Source organism: Bacidia gigantensis (assembly GCF_019456465.1).
Source record: "Bacidia gigantensis strain McMullin 20006 chromosome Unknown contig_249, whole genome shotgun sequence".
In the NCBI taxonomy this organism is placed as follows: domain Eukaryota; kingdom Fungi; phylum Ascomycota; class Lecanoromycetes; order Lecanorales; family Ramalinaceae; genus Bacidia; species Bacidia gigantensis.
The window spans coordinates 1,527,052-1,547,494 of NW_025408603.1; the positions used below are offsets into that span (position 1 = coordinate 1,527,052).

The 20,443-nt window shown below is 49.0% G+C and overlaps 5 protein-coding genes across 5 annotated transcripts; 2 read left to right on the forward strand and 3 right to left on the reverse strand.

The window, feature by feature from the left end:
- Positions 1 to 887: 887 nt before the first annotated feature.
- On the reverse strand, positions 888 to 2,875 carry KY384_006688 (uncharacterized protein; the record flags this gene model as incomplete). Its single annotated transcript, XM_044815182.1, has 2 exons — positions 888 to 2,385; positions 2,433 to 2,875. The coding sequence occupies 2 exons, from the start codon at positions 2,873 to 2,875 to the stop codon at positions 888 to 890; spliced, it is 1,941 nt and encodes a 646-aa protein (XP_044668282.1).
- Positions 2,876 to 3,787: 912 nt separating this feature from the next.
- KY384_006689 (uncharacterized protein) lies at positions 3,788 to 4,837 on the reverse strand (the record flags this gene model as incomplete). Its single annotated transcript, XM_044815183.1, has 4 exons — positions 3,788 to 4,259; positions 4,393 to 4,502; positions 4,577 to 4,689; positions 4,732 to 4,837. The coding sequence occupies 4 exons, from the start codon at positions 4,835 to 4,837 to the stop codon at positions 3,788 to 3,790; spliced, it is 801 nt and encodes a 266-aa protein (XP_044668283.1).
- Positions 4,838 to 5,373: 536 nt separating this feature from the next.
- On the forward strand, positions 5,374 to 10,214 carry KY384_006690 (uncharacterized protein; the record flags this gene model as incomplete). Its single annotated transcript, XM_044815184.1, has 2 exons — positions 5,374 to 5,754; positions 5,907 to 10,214. 2 exons carry the CDS (start codon positions 5,374 to 5,376, stop codon positions 10,212 to 10,214), a joined length of 4,689 nt encoding a protein of 1,562 aa, XP_044668284.1.
- Positions 10,215 to 10,705: 491 nt separating this feature from the next.
- On the forward strand, positions 10,706 to 11,854 carry KY384_006691 (uncharacterized protein; the record flags this gene model as incomplete). Its single annotated transcript, XM_044815185.1, has 2 exons — positions 10,706 to 10,860; positions 10,918 to 11,854. 2 exons carry the CDS (start codon positions 10,706 to 10,708, stop codon positions 11,852 to 11,854), a joined length of 1,092 nt encoding a protein of 363 aa, XP_044668285.1.
- Positions 11,855 to 12,643: 789 nt separating this feature from the next.
- On the reverse strand, positions 12,644 to 14,725 carry KY384_006692 (uncharacterized protein; the record flags this gene model as incomplete). Its single annotated transcript, XM_044815186.1, has 1 exon — positions 12,644 to 14,725. The coding sequence occupies one exon, from the start codon at positions 14,723 to 14,725 to the stop codon at positions 12,644 to 12,646; it is 2,082 nt and encodes a 693-aa protein (XP_044668286.1).
- Positions 14,726 to 20,443: the final 5,718 nt, after the last annotated feature.

Consider the following 20,443-nt stretch of genomic DNA (forward strand, 5'->3'; position numbering starts at 1 on the left):
CTGGAGGGCGGCGAGGAGAGGTGGGGGCACGAGTGTGGTGTCTGGGGGATTCGAGGCTCGGGAGGGGGATAGGAAGTGGGATTTTGCTGCTGCGAGGGCGCTGGTGGAGGGAGGGGGGATGGGTGTGATTTGGTAGGGTTCGTGGGGCATTGTGTCTGTATGTGGGGTGGTGGGGTGGATGTGATTGTCAGAGTGGGGAAAGAGAGTGTTGGAGGGGTCGGTGCCTGCAGAGTCGAGGGTCTGGTTCGAGTCGCGGTCATGGTCAATGAGGGAATATCGTGACCCAAAATCGTGCGAGATCGCTGAATGCTGGGAGGATGATGCCCGGCTTTCGGTGATAGGCACTAGCGCCGGGGTTAGTCCCACGCCCCTGAGTCCATGGTGCTTGCGTGCCTTCTTTGAAGCTTCTCTTGGAAGGTAAGTTCTCAACACCTTCGCTACCAAAACGTTCAAATGATATTTGAAGATAGCTGGACTCTCTTTCAGATACCACAGGCCACAGGCGAATGCGATTGTGGGAAGTTCATAAACTGAAAGATCAAGTCCTTTTGATATGCTGTGCGTCAGGTCTCTTTCTACCTCATACATCCAGATATCAAGTGCTCTTCCCTTTCTCCAGCACTGTGACGAGCACTGCCGCTCTCCAATCATGCTACACATTGTCCAAGTATCACCACCATCATGCCCATCTAGTGTATACTGAGTATCTTGCTGCCTCCACGAAATGCCTGCCCTACTTCGCTCTTCTTACCCTTAGAGCTTGAGAAAGGCGTTCACACATTGACGATCAGTACGCTTAAATTCACTAAAGATTGGTTTTTTGAGGGAGCTTCAACCAGGAATATCTATTGGTTCTTGATTGAAGTTGTAGCTCTAAGCATTTCATCCTAAAGTGCTTTCTCCGGCCAAGCGCCTGGAATTGACGCCTTTTCGTCGTAGTCTCCATAGTAGCTTGAGTATTTCTTCCTCGCTTGACGAGCATGTCGGAGTGCTACATTATCTACACGTCCTTTCCACAATCTCCAATCTTCGAGATCCTGGCACCATTCATCGTATTGCTGCCAACACTCCACGTCCTCGAAATACTCATCGTGACCTGGCTCGTAGTTCTCTGACCAGGAGGGATATGCATACGGCCATACCTCTCTCCACTGATCGTCTCTATCAAGGGACCAGATCGAATGATAAGGATTAAGATACCGAAATTCTTGGAGTACGAGGCTTGAAGAAGACAAAGGATCGATCCACCAGTCCCAATAGACTCTTGGATTGTCGTTGATCTCGAACACAAGCTGACGTTGCTGCTGTCCATCTGGAGTTGGACAAGTCATTAAGTTCTGATCAGAATGGAGTTCTCTCTCCTTGTGTAGGTAAGCTTGGACATCGTAGCCAGCTTCCGTCAGGATAAGGAGCCACTCCTGTGCATCAAGTACAGCTTGGCATGGATCAACTTGCAACATGAAAAGATCATCCAGAAGTGTGAACGTCCCACAATGGGGATCCCACGCCGTTCTTGCATGCACGTCTTCCCAGTGGCAAAGCCATCTACGGATTGAATCGCGCCAGTTCATGTCGTCACCCCTTCCGTAATTGCGAAGGGCGGTTCTTAGAAACGCCACGTTGCACATTTTTGTGTTTTGGGACTTGTCTGAGTCTCCATACCTGGACATGTATGTAGACAGGAGCATATCCACATTCTCACGATACCAAAAGTAATTAAAAACGAACGAGCAGACACTTTTAGAAGAAAGATCATCCTGTGCTGATAAAAATACTCGCACGATTCCCTCCAGATCCTTTCCTGGTTGATGGGCGCTAGGAAATGCTTTCAAGCCTGAGTCATCCGTATGATTCGGATCGACCCCAATTTGAATTAATAGTAAGCAGCTTTCAGCACTACCGGCAATAGCCGCTTCATGAAGGAGAGTCTGCCCCCAATCGTTCATTGCAAACGGTGATACCTCACGCTGACTTAAGGCTTGCTTCAAAGCTTCTATGTCGTCTAGAAGGGCGGTCATTGATCGCCACTCCGTAGACCAGTAGTCAAAGATTTGATAGAAGGTCACACTTCTTGGTATTTGGAAGAAGCTACCACAATATCGCATTTCGAAAGCCATGCCAGCAAAGCTCGATGAGATCGTTAAACATCTCTCTTCACGGACAGGTTCTCGCTGCGTACCAACAAACAGGGTCTTCTTTCGAAGTCTGTTATGTCCGAAGAATGTCTGGTGTTTCCAGACATCTGTCTCGACAATCTTTACCATCTGCTTGTTTGGTCTAGCGCCTAAGTCCACGATACACGATGTAGGCTTTCCTAAATCTGCCGATACAGGGTTTTGCTCATTTTCAATGACCGGAAGACGGGTCGAGATCACCTGGTGCAGCCTAGTTCCGAATCAATACCAACTCAGCAAGCCAGCACAGCAACTCACTGGATATAGCTAGAATTGATCACAAGCGCAGTCTGAAGATTCATCTTGTTATCATGGATCTGTCTGCACAACCGCTCAATTTCATCTTTCTTCACGACCGTCTTCAGCGAGGCCCAAGTCCTGCGCCCTCGACCTCGAACGTTGAAGTAGCTCTGTACTTTATTGATAGAAGCATCCAGTCTATCAGCGATTGATTTGCAGCGGCGAAGCGCGCCTTCAACACTCTCAATCGACCCAGTCACGCCGCTGATCTTCGTCTGCAGGTCTATGAGGCCGTGTGCCGATCTCAAGAGTTCTTCAAATTGATCCAGTTCGTCGACCAGTCTTACTAACTCCTCTGGCGCGTTATGAACCTCTCGCAGGAATATGCGGGCTTTGTGAATGCTATCGACGAGCTGTATACTGAAAGAAAGAATGGCGAAGACGCCGGAGACGCCATCCATGGCGACCAGGTTGGGTATTTCAGCCCTTGTGTTTGATATCTAGCAGGATGAAATGCCACTCGAAAGCGCGTAGACCGCGAAGCACTGTCACAGAGCAAGAGTCAAGAAAAAATCAACCCGGAGCAGCAAGAGTGAGGAGTTCAAAGGGCAACCTAGAAAGGCTGAGAACAGGCTGTGGTTCGATGCGCTGGTGCTGCAGAGGACCCTGCAGATGTGAGGGGCGGTGCCATCAGAGCCACAAATCAAAACGTGAGGCATCAATTCACGCATAGAAAAAGGGCGTAGCAATGCCCGGCTGCTGCCCGGCCCTCAACTCTGGGCTCTCCCTTTTCGAGCGTATGTGGCCATATCGTGGCTCCAATATTCTGGCTCAAGATACTTACTTGTACATATCTGGGATCGAAACAAGAAATGCTAGCAGTGTCTAGCTAGGGGCGCAGTCAGGCCCTCGAGATTGATCTGACGGTTCATCTCGCTCAAATACTAGGTTGTAGGCCTTCTGGAGGAGGTGCATTTTCGCCCCTCTCAGCCGCCCAACGCTCATAGCCACCTGGAAACTTCTCAATCAGAGTCCGCATAGCATCTACACAGCTAAAATAAAATGACAGTATTAGTTGTAGGCCGACTTCAAACAAATTATAAGTCAGGGGTTGACGTACTACGTTCGATAGCGCACATCTCCAGGATAGATCACCATGCCTTTCATGTCCCATCTTCTGCATTCTAGGTAAGCGTGATGATCACACGAGACATACTTCCGTATGCTTATCCACTCACAGGCAGTATAGTAAGCTTCGATCATCCTGATCTTCTTCAGGAGCAGCGATTGGAAAATGTCCGAAATAAGCCTTCATGAACGGTCGCCCAATCTTGTGCCTAGCTAATCGCCATGATGCAAGGTCCCCTGGTCATTCAGTACTGATACAAATGATCTAGCGAAGTCGACTCACACTCATTATGGGCGTACAGGCAAGTAGCATCGTAAAGAATTGGCGAAGTGGAAGCAATGTCCACGGATACGTTGCCGGAATACAGATCACCATGTACTAGGCGTGGCTTTATTTCTCTGCCGCCAGTCTCCAATGGACGGAGTAATCGTGGGATTACTTTAGCAACGACTTGAGCCATTAAGCCACTGAGTTCTGGGTCCTTTCCTTGGCTTTCTTCTATATTGGACATCAAGCGCTGCACGGTAATCGTAAAGAATTCCTCCCACGAATCAGTCCACGTAATATATTGAGGCATCTGGCCCATAAAAGTGGGAACTGCGAACCCATATTTGCCATTTGGAGAAACGCCTTTGGTGTGCAACTCTGCAACCTTTGCGGTAAATGCCTGTATATCTAAAGATCCTGCCGTTAGAAGAGACGCCGATATGATGCTGCTAATGCTGGATAGTCGATGGAAATGGTGAATCTGGGTTTTGCTGGGGGGTATACTGAAACTCACCAGGAATTTCGTCGATCATGTCAATAAAATGACAGAGGAAAAAATGTATTTCTGGGTTTGAGCTGTACGTTCCCCAGCCAATAGGAGCCGGCGTTGCGTCTGGAATCGTCTTGTGAAGTTCAGACATGGACACATATTCTCCAGATACCATGGCTAGACCGACGTCTCCTTTTGCGACCTACAACACATGAGCCGCCTCTCCTACCATACGGAGCCATTATCTGCCAAAGAAGCTAGAATACAGACTTTGACGAAGAAAGACATGGATGAACCGTCAACCTGTTGCGTCTCAATCTCAGCCGTCCTTGTCCAGTAGCTGGCGCCATGAGGAAAGGCGCCAACGACTTGTGTGCCTTCCGGTAGTTCTGATCATGCGTTAGCAGGCCATCCACCACTATCATTGAAACTGAGAAGGTACGCACTCGCCAAGACGTTGTCGTCCACGGACTCAATCCATCTCTCCTCCACCTCATTCACCCGATTCCAAAACAGGGGCCTATCTTCTTGTGCCATGGCACGATGTAAAGTACGGCCTGAGAAGGTAGATATAAGCTAACGGGAAATAAGAGAAGGTTGCAAAGAGGGGCGAAGCGCTTGTATAACCTTGAATACATATTGAAACCTGTTTGTACTGCCATATGACCAATAGGAAGCTCACCCGAAGCACCAACGCTATCGGGCCTCAGCACACCCTCAAGCCCTGCAGAATCTTTCGATCCACCAGTCAGGTCCCCTGGCGAAGCGCTCACACAGCCGCTATGCTGCTTTCTAGGGAATTAATCTGCAGCCCCCACCTGGCTCTGCGTTAGCGTTTGGTTTCATTGCTTCTCAGCCTCGCCGATGCGAGTTTGTCCGTGCCTACATCTTTCTGCTTATCGTGTGCCCGCGGTCGCATGATCATTCTGAACAATCTAGGATCGCCTCTGTTCGCGAGATGCGAACCCTTCATGATCCATAGCCTTCATAATTAGGCAGTGCATCTACCAATGGTCACAACATTTCTCCTTTATAGGTGTGCACACAGGTCGCGCGGTACTTTAGAATAACCAATGGCGTCTCCTTCCCCGAGCCGCTCGATCCTCTCGCGTACCTTTGCAAAGCGTGAGGGCAGTGGCAGCGTGGACACTAAGGACTCGAAGGGTGCACTAGGACTGGACACTCTATGCGAGTCAACTGAGCCAGTTATTGCCGACCTGGTGTTTGTTCATGGTTTAGGAGGTGGATCCCGTAGTACCTGGAAATCGGCGGAAGGATCTCTCTTTTGGCCACAAGCATGGCTTCCACACGACGAAGGCTTCCAAGGTGTTCGAATACACACCTTTGGATACAGCTCGAATTGGGAGAAGGAGAGCATATTGAATATTCACGACTTTGCGAAAGCGCTTCTTGGATCAATTCATGACTGCCCCCACATCCCACGGAGTTCTAAGGTGAGACTTTCCTGATGTACTTGAAGAAAGCTTTCAAGCTTCTTCTTTCTCCTCAATCACTGTCAGACCTCCAAGAGGCTTTCGAATTCTAATGCGTTCCAAAGGCGCCGATAATATTCGTGGGACACAGCATGGGAGGCCTCGTCATAAAGAAAGCCTTCGTTCTTGCCCAACAGTTTCCCGAATTCTCCTCGATTGCCGAGCGTGTCCGCGCCATCTTCTTCCTTGCGACTCCTCATAGAGGTTCTGATTTGGCCGCTCTATTAAGTCGGATATTACATCTAGCTCATGGCGCAAGACCATTTGTGCAAGATCTACATCGTAATTCTATCGCCACGCAATCTACCAACGACGAGTTTTCCCATGCCTGCCAAGATTTACAGCTTTTCTCGTTCTATGAGACTCTACCAATATATTGTGGTCTTGGAAAAGGTCTTGTGGTGGACAAAGATTCAGCTGTACTAGGATTGTCAAACGAACGGACAGCGTACATGAACGCAAATCATCGCGAGATCTGCAAGTACAGTGATAAGTCTGACCCAAATTACCAAACGCTTCGTAACGCCATTGCTTCGTATATTGATTGCCTTCGAGATGAGCAAGATCCCGTTGGGGACGAAGTCGAATTGGAAAAGCGCAATCTTCTCGACGATCTACTTGACATTACTGATGCTGTTGAGGACGACTTTCATGGGGCCGAAGCCCGACGGATGTCTGGATCTTGCGAATGGTTGGAGACCAAGAAGGCTTTTCAGTATTGGCTCGACGAGTCTGCCAATGCACATATCTATTGGATCAGTGCGAAGCCGGCAACAGGGAAAACAGTACTTTCTGGATACGTTGTCAGGCGCCTGAAAGATTTGGGCAAAGAGTGTAGCTTTCATTTCTTTGACCACGGCGATAAGATGAAAGCAACGACCGGGTTTTTGCTACGATCGATGGCCTGGCAGATGGCAATGCAGAACACCGAAGTCTTGGCCATTGTCATCGAGATCTGCAGAAAGAACGACCGACTTGCTCACGCAGACTATCGCACGCTCTGGCGCAAATTGTATGTTGACGGGATACTAAAGGTAAAATTCAATGGTCCTACCTATTGGGTCATAGACGCCTTGGATGAATGTAAAAATGATTCCGAGCTTATTCCATTACTCATGAAGGTGTGCGAACTGCTCCACGTGCGCATCGTAGTGACGTCTCGAATGAGTTACGAATCGTATGGATCCATGATACCCTCAAAATCAAAAATATCCATGGATCAAATCTCGGAGGATGACACCAAGATGGACATCTCACTATATTTAGAAGCAAATCTGAGTTGTCTTCCAACAGTTGATCAGGACGATCGTCAGAACACGCTTACGACGATCCTGGAGAAGTCCGCTGGATGCTTCCTGTGGGTCCGACTTGTTCTGAAAGAGTTGCAGCAGGTCCATACCGCAGCCGAGGTTTTCAATGTACTTGAGGAGGTGCCTTCAGATATGGACTCCCTATATTCTAGGATACTTGACTCAATGTCAGAATCGCCATATGGTAAGACACTTGGAAAGGCAATACTCGTTTGGACTGTATGTTCCGCCCGACCTTTGTTAACCGAGGAACTATATCATGCTCTCCAGCTCGACATTAAAACTGGAATAGATAGGATTGAAAAATCTATCGCTGCTTGTTGTGGCGAGTTAGTGTATGTGGATACTAAGTTGCGCGTGCACATGGTGCATCAGACCGCCAGAGACTTCTTACTTCGAAATGACATTGATTCCGAGTTCGCGGTAAATAAGAAAACGGGCCATAAGCGTTTGACAATGGTTTCTCTGCAATACCTTTATGGTAATGAGATGAAAGATCTGCGACAGCGCAAGCTCAGTCTCAATAACGTCGGGAAGACACGGTCTGCGTTCTCCACTTACGCATGTAGCGCACTTCATCAACATATACATCAAGTCTCTTCTTCAGACGACGAGGTGTTCTTAGAGATTGCGCAATTTTTAAATTCGCCGAATGTTCTTTCCTGGATTGAGCACCTAGCACGCATTCCAGACCTGGGTTGTATTGTTCAGACAGGAAGGTCTTTGAGACACTATCTTCGCCGGAGGTCAAGAACAGTCTCGCCTTTTGGAAAGGATTTTGCTACCTTGGATTCCTGGGCTACAGACTTTGTTCGACTCGTAGCAAAGTTTGGGAGAAATTTGTTAGACTCACCCTCATCGATTTATCACCATATACCGCCTTTCTGCCCAGCTGAGAGCGCTCTCAAGACGCGATTCGCGGCCTCAGGACGGGGTCTGAATGTTCTTGGCCTCTCCACCCTGGCCTGGGATGATTGTCTAGCCACTTTAAGTCGTCCAGGTGAACAATTGGCCGCACTGACTTGCAGTGACAATTACTTCGCCATTGGAGCATCCAGTGGGTGCTTCATCATTTATCACAACGTGACTTGTCAGGAGATAAAATCTTTGAATCATACAGAACCAGTCAGGACGTTGAGATTTGGCCTGAAAGAGTGCGTGATCGCGTCTGCGGGCATGAAGACAATTCAATTATGGGATGTTGGATTATGGCATCAACTTTGGCGCTTCGACATTACAGCGGACTGTCTGACATTGAATTTCACCGACGAGGATAGACTTCTGCTGGGAGCCCTACGAAACAATCAATTCATGATATGGGACCTTACGACTGGCTTTGTGAGCGACTCCGCAGACTGGACCGAGGACGAAGAAGGTCATCAAAACCACGCTTATCGTCGGCCCATCGCTGCCGCAATATACTTAGAAACCAGTCTCTTGGCAGTAGTGTATAGAGGTCAGGACATAGTGATCTGGGATATTGAGAGGAATACACTTTACGACACGTACAGCAAGGACAGAGGTGCAAATAACAACTCTCCAGTTGTCAGACGAGTCAAGAATTTCGTCACGGGTGGTCTGGCCTTCAGCGCTGATCCTAGTGCAACGCTCCTCGCTGCCTCCTACTCAGATGGCGATTTGGTAATTTTTGATATCGATGCAGGTACTGTGAAGGAGACTACAAAGGCGAATGCGCAGATTCTTATTAGCTCTCCCAACGGACGTACACTAGCGGCGGCTGATTCAGTAGGCACACTTCATCTTTTTGATTTCGAAACGCTTAGGCTATTGTGTTGCGTGAGATCTGACGAGTCCAGCATCAGATCATTAGCATTTAGCGCAGACGGTAGTCGAATACTGGAAACTAGAGGTTCTGAATGCAGAATCTGGGATCCGCCAGCTCTTCTTCGACAGGATGAGGACGAGGAGAATAGCGATACAATCTCTGTCTTCACAACCCCACAAGAGATTGAGTTGGATTCATCCGAAGAAGTCGTCATGATCTCAGCTTTGACTTGCCATATTGACGGTACAGTCATATTCTGCGGCAGGGCAGATGGAACGATATGTCTTTTTGACACCCAGTCTGGGCTGGAGACTCAGAAGCTACTCAGTCATGCAAAAGGAGTCCCTATCGTTGCGCTTATGTTTCATGAAAGTAGCCAGATTCTAAGTAGTGTGGATGCCTCCAGTCGGCTAATGAGTCATGTAATAGTCCCTAAACAAGGGACTTGGGAGGCTAGCAAAGTCTCGGTCGATTATAGAATTGGAGTGGCAGTTGAAGGTGTATTGAGTAACGAGCAAGGAACACGAGTGCTAGTGTCGTCGGCCAGCAAAGACGTTCTTTTGAAGATTTCGCTTGATGAAACCCCGCCATTGAGAAGTCTTGAGAGGACAGAGCATCTGCCGCACAGATGGTTGAATGATCCGGCCGATCCAGACTCCCTCTTAATGATAAGTAATAATAGGGCATTCATCTATGGGTGGGACAGCCTCGAGAGACGTACAATCGCCGAGGGCATACAGATCGGTGGCACAATGCTTCACGGACACTCAATAGAGTCTATCACGCCTTGCATTCAAGATAAGTACCTTGCAACCACCTTCAAAGAGCTCTCAGGGTTCCTGTCTACGTCGAAAAAGCTTGTATTATGGAGAAGATCTGTTCTGACCGCCCAGGCTTTGAAGGTCGCTGCTGATCCAACGAGTGATATAATCATCGATGCAATACGGTCTCTGATCGGGTGTTTGGGGCATCGACTGATATATCTCCATCAGGATGGCTGGGTCTGCTCAATGAATCTCTCGAGACCTGCTGTTGAACATCATGTTCGCCACTTCTTCATTCCTGCCGACTGGATGAGCACTAGTACCGAGCTGATGGTTGATGTGACGAGTAAAGGAGACATAGTTTTCGGCAAAAAGCATGAGCTTGCTATCATCAAGCGTGGTCTCGAGGTTAATGAGCAACGGCCTGCTTCTGGGGGTAAGAGGCTCCTGGAGACTGGAGCAAGGAGACCGCCATTGAGGATGACAAAAAGCCAACAGTCTGGAGAAAAGCTTGATTTGCCGTATGCGAACGGTAAACGGCCGTCGCTTCCGCTGCTGTGATCCAAGTCCCTAGTCACGGCGTAAACTTTCGTAGTTGTAATTCTTGCGGTGAGGGCTCCATATGTTATTGATTGGAGTCTCTCGAGCCTGACAGAGAAGGTCATAAGAGTGTGCCACTTTGCAGATGAACCACGACAGAGAATCCTCGTAGCTGATTGCAACCTTTGCTGATTTACGTGCTTCAAGGTATGACACTTTTACATTTCCTGCATGCTAGCAAAACCGGCAATAGAAACCGGCTCGTGGCGCCCCGCACAGACCCTTATACTTCACATGCTCCTTCCAATAGATTCGCCGGCTGCATGCATATAGGGACGAATCAGCAATCAGTAGCACAAATTCACCTTGCCCGAGTGAGACATTAGCGTTGTGAAGGCCCCACCTCCCTTCTGTACATCTCCTCTCGCAATCCCCTTTGAACATCCATTCGAGAGCCTTCTGCACCATCTCAGGCCAAGCAGAGCATCTGAAGTCACTTTGTAGACTTTTTCATGGATAATTTAGAGCCAAACATTGCTGTGTTCACGAATCCTGAACATGAGCTGTGGATCGCCCAATGTGACCCAACTGTCGATGAGGTCATTTCGGGGAGCACGCTTAAGCCTGGAGAAGTGACAGTTGGCATCAAATCCACTGGCATTTGCGGGTAGGATAAGATCCATCATATTAGTATCATCTATAGTAGCTGATGATTGACGCCTAGATCTGACGTTCACTTCTGGCAAGAAGGCTGCATTGGTCCTATGATTGTCGGAGACGACCATATTCTGGGCCATGAGTCTGCAGGCATAGTTCTGGCCACGCACCCTTTAGTCACGCAACTCAAGATTGGAGATCGCGTTGCAATTGAGCCGAACGTCATCTGTCATGATTGCGAACCCTGTCTAAGTGGGAGGTACAACGGGTGCGAAAATGTCAAATTTCTGAGTACACCTCCAATCGACGGGCTTCTCAGACGATACGTGAATCATCCAGCACTTTGGTGCCACAAGATTGGAGAAATGAGCTACGAGAATGGCGCGTTGCTTGAACCTCTGTGTGTAGCTTTGGCCGGAATACAGCGTTCGGGATTAAGGATAGGGGACCCCGTGCTCATTTGCGGAGCAGGCCCGATTGGACTGGTCACACTGCTTTGCTGTGAGGCTGCTGGCGCGACACCAATTTTGATCACAGATATCGATGTTGGCAGGCTGGACTTTGCCAAACAATTGGTTCCGAAGGTAAAAGTATTTCAGCCCGTCAGAGATCAAAGTGCCGAAGAGAGCGCAAACCGCATGATTGAGGCAATCGGAGGTCTTCGCCCCACACTCGCCATAGATTGTACGGGCGTAGAATCCTCAATCAATGCAGCAGTATGGAGTGTCAAATTTGGGGGGAAAGTCTTTGTCATCGGAGTTGGTAAGAATGAAATGAAAGTCCCTTTCATGCGCTTGAGTACACAAGAGATCGACTTACAGTACCAATATCGATATTGCAATACTTGGCCCCGAGCGATACGACTGGTTCAAGACGGAACCATCAAACTCGAGAAGCTGGTAACCCATCGCTTCAATATCGACGAAGCCGTTCAGGCCTTCAAGACGGCGGCAGATCCACGCACAGGAGCCATCAAAGTCCAAATTAAGAGTCATGATGAGTAACGGGTCTCTGCTACTACCTCAATCGGCTGAGGGCCTCAATCTTGTCTCTCCGTTGGTAATTGACATATCACATACAAGGTGCTAGTCAGAGAAAGAAATCAAAGCTTAGGTCTCTCTCTCAACCTTATCTTGTCTTGTCCAATTAAGTTTCGTTATCATACCGCGCGAGGAGCCACTCGGATCATCAGGACATAATGAAAGCAGCAAGTCAAGTGAGCACAGGCTACACCGCGTGCAAGACCAACAATGGTCAAAGAAGCATGTTTCTTTTGCGCGCATCATGCACCAAAAAGGCGGGTGGTCGCTGCCAAGAGCATCTAACCCAAAATGGCCAAGCTTCCTGCGAGCCAGTCCTAGAGATACCCGTAAAGGATACAATATACGGACCGCCTTTTACTTAGGGCTTTTCTAGATGAATCATATTTCCGTTAAATCCGCACAAAAAAAATCTTTTTTTCATATTAGAGTACAACTATTACAGAATAACCTTCAATGTTTCACATCTTATTCAATATATCAAGAACATTACTCAAACAAATTTTAAAATTAATTGAGCGTTATTTAAGCGTTGAAACACTGAAGAATCGATTTCAAGCCTTTCTTAATAAGTTTAGAAATGTGATTCATCTAGAAAAGCCCTGAGTACACCCAACCAACCTGCCCCGGCTTGTAAACAATGACTGTTTAAGGTAGATGGCATTACATTATTCTTGCTTATGTACAATTCACGACTCTATACCCAAATTTTTCCTTCTACCTTCCCTGTCCGCCATGCCTGCGCCATGTAAATCATACCAAGCTCCAAACCGCAGCCCCAATCATAATCATCAAAAGCTCCAACTCCACAATCAGTGATCTGCCGCTGCCGCTACCAGAATCATGCACAGCACCCATACCCAAGACACCCGTATCAGACGTCGTAGCAGCTGACTTCTGCGAAGTTGAAGAAGTGCTCGCATTCGTCGTTGGCGCCGCCGTTGTTCCACTCGCCGGCGAAGTCGCAGCTGAACTAGACGCCACCGAAGTAGACGACACACTGACCGACTTGCCGCTGCCTTCCAAAGACACAACCTCCCCACCAGCCAGCGTGACCGCCGGTCCACCTTTCTCCAGCGTCTTGCCCTGGTACACAACATCCCCGTTCGCAAGACTCTGGATCTTCGACTCCACAGACGACGCAGGAGTAGAAGCAGTAGCCACCACCACTGGCAGCGGATACGTCTCATCCCCAACACCAACACTGCCGTTCCGCAGCGTACAAATCTCCCCATTACCCAGAGCGACCGTCTGACCATTCTGCGAAAGCGTCGACCCCGCCACCACGACCTTAGAGCCAGATAGAGGCGTCAAAGTCGTGCCGTTCAGGACGAGACCGAGTTGTGGTGGAGGTGTGGGGATGGGTTGCGGGTGCACGGTCTGCGAGCCGATGACTAGCCCGGCGTTGGAGGGGAGGACTGAGATGGGCGTGCCTGATGCGGTGGCTGCGGGACCGCCGGCTGAGAGGGTCGTGCCGGCGAGGGAGATGGCGCTGTTGGGGAGTGCTTGAGGCGTTATAAGGCCGACTGCGGGGAATACGATGGGTGAGGTTGTTGATGGGGAGTTGGTGTTGGCGAGGGGGATGTAGGGCAGTGTTGTTGGCAGGACGGAAAGCTGTGCGCCGTTGACGAGGGAGACGATATGGTTGCCTACTGTAGCTTGACTGGCGCCGGCGGGGAGTGTGGAGCTGTCTATGACTAGCTGATGGCCTGCGGCAGCGTTAGGAATGATATTGATGTGGTGGGTGCCGATGGCAATGTTAGGTGCTGCGACTGTGGAATCATGGGATGGGACGGCAATGGTGTTGCCGCCGAGAACGACGCCAGCGGCACCGACGGATATTTGTACGTTACTTGCTGTCGTGACTGGGGTCGCGGGGTTGAGATGGACGCCGTCTACTGCGAGGCCTTGGCTAGCTGCAGGTTGGACCGTGTGGCCTCCAACGATGATAGAGGGGATAGCGTGTCCTTGGGCTTGGGCTTTGGCTGGCACATCGCTTGGATGATTGTTCTTGTTCAGCGAGGGAGCTTCACCTTTATCTGCTGAAGACTCTTCGTTTTTGTTTGGCGTAGGCTGGTCATTGGCAGGTTGATCACTTTTAGGACTGGGGTACATGCCAGAAATACCGAATGCAATATGGTCGGCCACTGAGTAGTCCTGGTTGTTTGAGCCGAGCTCTTTCTGCGGATCTGAATGAGACTTATCGTTGGTATCAGTAGATCCAGCCCCATTACTTTGCGAAGAGACCTCGGTTTCTGTCCCTTTGCTGCTTGATGGTTTGCCGTTCCCAGCACTTTGGTCACTTATTTGACTATTCGTGGCTGAAGGAGTGTCCGGGTTATTGTTCGAGCGATTGTCCACGTCATCAGGCTCGTTTTGGTTCTTGTTCGGCAAGGTGTCAAACTCTCCAGAGGTATTCGATTGTTGGTCTTGCGCATTTGAGCCTTGCTGGGGATCTGGCTTCTGTCCACCAGATTTTGAACCAGAAATACCAACAATGTTGTCACCATTAGACAATGCCGCCACTATGCTTGTCTGCGTCGGTGCCGCATCAGAAATCACAGAGGCAGGCTGCGGAACGAGCTGCATTGGTTTCGAAGGTTCTGCCGCATCCGTCATTGCGGCCGTAGCCACCATTGCGGAAGTAGGAACGATTGCCCGTGGAGGATCGTAGACCCCAAGATTGGTATCACCCATCGCACAGGTCTTCCATGCCGGATCGACATCAGTCAGTGGTGAGGGGAGAAGAATAAGAGGCTTGTTGACATAATCCGTATACTGGGTTGCGATCTGTGATGGTGGGAAGATCTCGTCTCGCAAGCTGTCGCCATCCATTGAGAACAGATGACATGGTCGTTGAGTAGACACAACGCTCCACTTAGGAGGCTGGTTGAAGTCTTGATAGTTGATCGTTGTCCAAGGCCAAACCTCTAAATGGGCCGGCGTAGGATTGCAATTATAGTACGTATGCAGCAGACCAGCCGGATAGGGAACTGTCAGGTGAGTATAGAAAGACCCCGTGGTTGTGACGTCATGTCTATATGGTAAGATTGCCTTCGCATTACTATAAACTAGGTATGCTGACTCTGGCTCAAAAGTAAAGCCGTCTGATACCAAGTTTGTAGGGGCCGCCCGTGGAATGGGGGCCACCTTTGTAGCATTAGAGATGGTGTCATAGGGCGTTGGCCAGTAGAGTAAATCAACTATGTCTACCCAAATCAAGCAGTGATTATGCAGGACATCCTGACACTCAGAAGGCCTGCTGTAAGTCTCACTACACATTGACTTTGCGAGGAACGCGGATTTGAGACAGTCATTGTATTTGTCCTCAACCTTGGCACAAGACTGGAACAAAGTCGAGTTTCCGGTGGACGATACATTGGAGTTAGGGAATGGTTCCGAGGGATTCGTACCATGAGGTCCTGTGGTGATTGGGAAGCCGCCATCTGATCCTGAGCGCGATCCTGAACGCGGGCCTGTTCGAGAAGGATTGAATGAGGCAGTGAATGAGATGCTTGGCGTCCGGACTGATGTGGTATTGACAGTCGCTTGAGTGGGTGATATCACCGTACTAGAACCCGTCGAGGGAGTTCCAAGTTTTGAAGTTGAGGAAGATGTTGTCCGTACGGTGGAAGATGATTGCGAGAGCGGAGAGCTCGAGCTGTGACTGATCGACGAACTCACTGAAGTGGTCGATGATGATGTCGAGTTAGAGAAAGTAGGACTTGACGTTGATGAAGATGTATTGTTGGTAGTTGATGCTGGTGTCTTTTAGCATGTCTTGAGACCCAGACCTTCCCCAAGCCCCAATGTTTCAGGCGGGTAACGCCCCGAGAGGCTTACCTGAAGCACAGACCAATAACCCCCACAAGATCAGTCCTCTAAGGTAACGACAGTATGCGCCATGCATTAGAGGTGCGATGCAGCGAACTCCAGCATATGCAAAAGAAAGGTGTAAGGACCGTTACAAGTGTAAGCGTTGTGTGGATTATTGAAGAGACTGAAAGAGAGAAAGAAATTGGATGTTCCTCTAGTGGTAAGGCTGTGATCCTTCGCGTTGCTGGTGTCGTATCCACTAAACGTTTTAGCTGCGGCGCATTCATCTCCGTCCGGGTAATTCCATCCTGTATCTAGGGCAAACTCAACAGGCGGTCCTCAGATCTGACCTGCAGACTTAGTAAACCATGAGGGTTCTGTCAATTAGGTCGTCATAACGTTCTTCATGGCAGGAGCCTGATACTATATTGTGCATGAAACCTCCAAAAGTTGGGCTGGAAATGTTCGTCTTTCACCTTTCAGCCTTGTGCAGCGTGTTTCATGAAAATGGGCATCCCTGCCGGACCCACAGGCAAGGATGTCCCTGTCCAGCACAGCCTACCGACGAGATTCCCTCCCGTCCCATCCACTACTGAGCGAAATATCATTGGCCAAAGTGCCCAATCCTCAGGCTTTAAGCTCTCAAGGCTTGCAGCTAAAGCACGACAGCGGGCTAGATGCCGCTGCAGCGAGATTTGGTGGAAAAGGGGGCTCTTTTCGGGAAGTTCGGCATGGTAGCGCCGGCGCGTACGCATTACCACGCGACTTTCACATGTTTTCTGGCATCAGAGAATAAAGATGTGGGTTCTAAGCTATTCAAAGATGTGATCTTTACTTCCCAATGTTGCAAAATTATAGGATGGGTGATGCGCGAAAATCTAAGAGCACCTGCATTCGCATGAATGAAGTCAAAAACCATAGCGTGTAAGAAGGATGGCGTCGCAGGATCAACAGTATGATACCGCGCCATAATCATTCTGAATGAAGTGCGTAATGATGAGATGATGCTATTGGTAGACCGACGCGAAGCTCCCGCCTATTGCTGATCCATACCTCGCCACCGTCCAGCTACCGAGTTGCATATCTCGATGGATGGAATGTCAGTGATGCCAGCGTCGTCCTGGATTCATAGGATGCAGAGATCTCTTCAATCTCAAAAGCCTCACTTCGTCCAAGATGGGGCTCAAGGTGCCGTCTGCACAATTCCAGTAGGCCCGTCACTGCCTTCTGAAGGAATCTTGTTATTCTTACGACGTCAACCAAGTCATCCTATCCTCGGTCTGTGAACATTGGATCGAGATCGTTAGTATTTCAAAGCCCCTAAACCGCTCGATTGTCCGTAAAAATGGGTTTGCAAAGACGTCAACTCTGAAGTATTGAGGATGAGGGCGGCGCATGGCTGAGGTGGTTAAGTCGAGAAATATCTCACATTTTTGACGGGAAAATCTGCCACAGAATATCTGCAGAGTGGACCTCCATAGTGCCGTGATCCACGGACTTGACTCTGGGCTTAAGGTGTCTCTTGGAGTGTATCCACGTTGCAAGTCGATTTCAAGTCTAAGGTTTTGGAAGTGATTGGGACATAGCGTTCTCCCAAAGCTGACTTGATTTGCACATTCCCTGGTCAAGAAATCTCTATAAACAACAGTAGTGTCGTGCTGAAGCCGGCTAGAGGCTTCTTTGTAGATTGCCTTGGACACTCTTAAGATCGAGAGGCCTGCTGGATAAACAATTGACCTGACTGCGACCTTTTCTGTGTCTGATTCGAAGATGCTAACACAAAACTCATCTGCAAGGACTGCCTGATATACTCGGTTGCGCAACTCGCCAGGCAGTTTGCCCAGCGCGCCGTAATTGGACCTCATGTCGTAAGTCAGGTTTTCATTGACTGGGTTGTTGCACGAAGCTCTACGAGAGCATTGGAGTGTAAATGAGACCTGAGAATTGAAGGACTATAACGACACTGGCTGATCCTGTAACTTTAAACCCAAAATATCGGACAACACCTCGCCACCTGATGATGGAGAAGTGTAATGCGCAACGTAGGTTGAAATATCAGAATTTGGTCAGCGACTCTCTTCACATACCGAGTCTCTTGGTATGATTACCAGCACAAATCATCAGGATGTACCAGTTGGATAGCCCGCTCCTGTTAAATTAGATTATGGTGGCAACGATTACTTCAATTTCCTTCACCGCTGGGTCAGAAGTGACAACAAACAACACTTCATAACAAAGAAAAGTAAAGTATCGCTCTAACATTGAACAGGTAACATTACGAAGCTATAAGTGGCATGAGGCTTCTCGAACTGGGTGCGTTGTTCATAATATCTATTCAACGATTGAAATCTGATGTCAACATTAATCTGGCTCCTATTCAACGCTACCATTGACCTTCACCTATCCTTCCACCAGCTGCCGACCCGCGAATCTCCATGGATAGAACGTCAATGAGGCAAGAATCCCCTTCCTTCGCGAAGTTTGCGGCATCTCTACGAATCCAACGCTTCGAGATGGTCCAAGATGAGGCTCAAGGTAAACCTTGCAGCATTCAGCAACTCGTCCTGCTCTTCGGCGTTTCTCAGTAGGGATTTCCGGTTCAACGGGATTGTCCAAATCATGTATCACTGTACATGCAACGAATATTTTCAATGTCTCGAAACCCACAAGCCTCCGAACTGCCGAGAGGAATGGTTTCGGGAAGTGGCTGGGTACGTCCCAACGCCATGAAGCCAGAGTTTTCTCAGTCACATCGAGGTATATCGTACATGTTCGACGGCGTATTGTAGCCCCAAAGAATGGCGGACAAAATGGCTGCAGGCCAGATTCCCATCGCGCTGCGGCCAATGCTTCTTTCCATGGGTCTACTGCAGTTGTTTCCCAGTAGGTATTGCCTATGTTGATGATGAGCTGAAGATTTTGTATGTTATTGGGAACAGGTGTTCTTCCGAAGTGTACATCTTCTGTGTATGACCTTGCTAGAATATCGTGGTAGGCAAAAGTCACATGCTTCTGAAAGTAGGTATTGGTCTCTGCGTAGATGGCTTTGCACACCTGAAGTAATGAGAGACCCGCGGGATACGTGACTGATTTTGCCTACCCTTGACCACTCCGATCGATAGAGAATGTGAAATAATCTTCAAAGACTTCCTTGTAAACCATGTTGCGAAGCTCCGCAGGAAATTTGCTTAATGTGCCGATTTTTGTCGCCAATTCGTGGGTCTGTGATGGCGCGAAGACGTCGCTGTCATGAGTGGTCATCGCCATCTCTTGGTACAACTCAATCCTTTCACAGAAGGGCGTGGAGAGAAAGAAAGAAGAACCCCGAAAAGAGGAGAAACGCACTTCTTATAGGAAACACAAAAGTGTAAGTTTGTTCCTCATGCAGTAGCAAACACGACACTCGCTACATTATCACTCGGTTGCGGTGTCACAACAAACAAGACCAAATAACAAACAAACCCAAAAATCTCTTTCCCTAAATACTACCATCTCCTCTTACACACCATGAACCACGAGCGCCCTCACCGGACACACAACTAAACACCGCACACTCACCGAGCCACAAATCCCTCCTGCCCCCTCTCTTCATCGCCTTTCCCACACCTACACCACAACATCCGCTCACACCCCCCACACTTCCATGTTCGTTCTATGTACCCAATAAGTATGGTCCTATATCGCCCTCACAGTTAGCCTCGGTCCCACTCCCCTGTCCCCTTCCCTTCCCTTCCCTCCCCTCCTCTCCCCCTCCACTGCCCCTTCTCCCTCCCCCCAAAATACCTCTTCACAAAAGAAAGCACAAACTCACGAAACAGCAAGCATAAAAACCCACCCTACGATCCGGCTCACCACCCCTCTCTCCCCCTCCCCCTCTCTCGCCGGGAAGAGAAGCGGTTCGAGAAAGCGGCCGTACAGTAAGAAGGATAGGTAGGGGATCGGGCCTACGATGAGGGAGTTGATTAAACTTGGGGGGTTGGATCGCCGTGGGTGTTTCGGGTTGGGAGGAGGGGGGGTTTGGTGCCTTTTCTTCGTGGGTGATGGGGAAGGGGGAAGGAGGGGGGAGGGGGAGAGGAGTGTGGATTCGTTGTTGGAAGAGCGAGATGATGGACACATTTTAGGGGGGTTTGGATTGCGTGGAAAGGTCTTGTGTTGGGGGAGAGGGAGGAGGAGGTAAGAGAGAATTTTAGTTGTCAGTAGTAGTAGGTAGGAGGAAATTGACAAGGCAGCCATGGCGGGGTAGTTGATGGATGATTGGATGGGGGCTTAGCATCATCCTTCGTGTGTAGACAGGGTGAAGCTAACCTGTCTTGTTTTTACCGAGCCACGAATCTCTACGCGCGGAAGATTGATACAATTGATATCTCAATCTCCTTGACTTCTCTATCAAGCTTGTCAACTTCTTTGCTCTCGCCTGGTCCAAGAATTTGCTCAAGAAGCAGATCCACCAACCAGCTCTTGGCAGCGCTCAGGTTTGCCAGCATTGAGACGTCCTGATCCTAGAGATCCTAGCTAAATTGCTGCACTGGCGGGCTTTTACGCTTCTCGTTTGCGTAAGACTTAATTATAGCATTGGCTGCGTGTGACTTTACTATACGGTTCTGATAATCAAAAGACCCTGTGTCTCAAGTCTTGGAAAGAGGATCTTGTCTTCGCAACGTCTTAGTACAGATGCCGACAGTGCCGCAGAAAATATAGCTAATCTGCTGGATGTATCTTTGAAAGTCGTAAAATAGG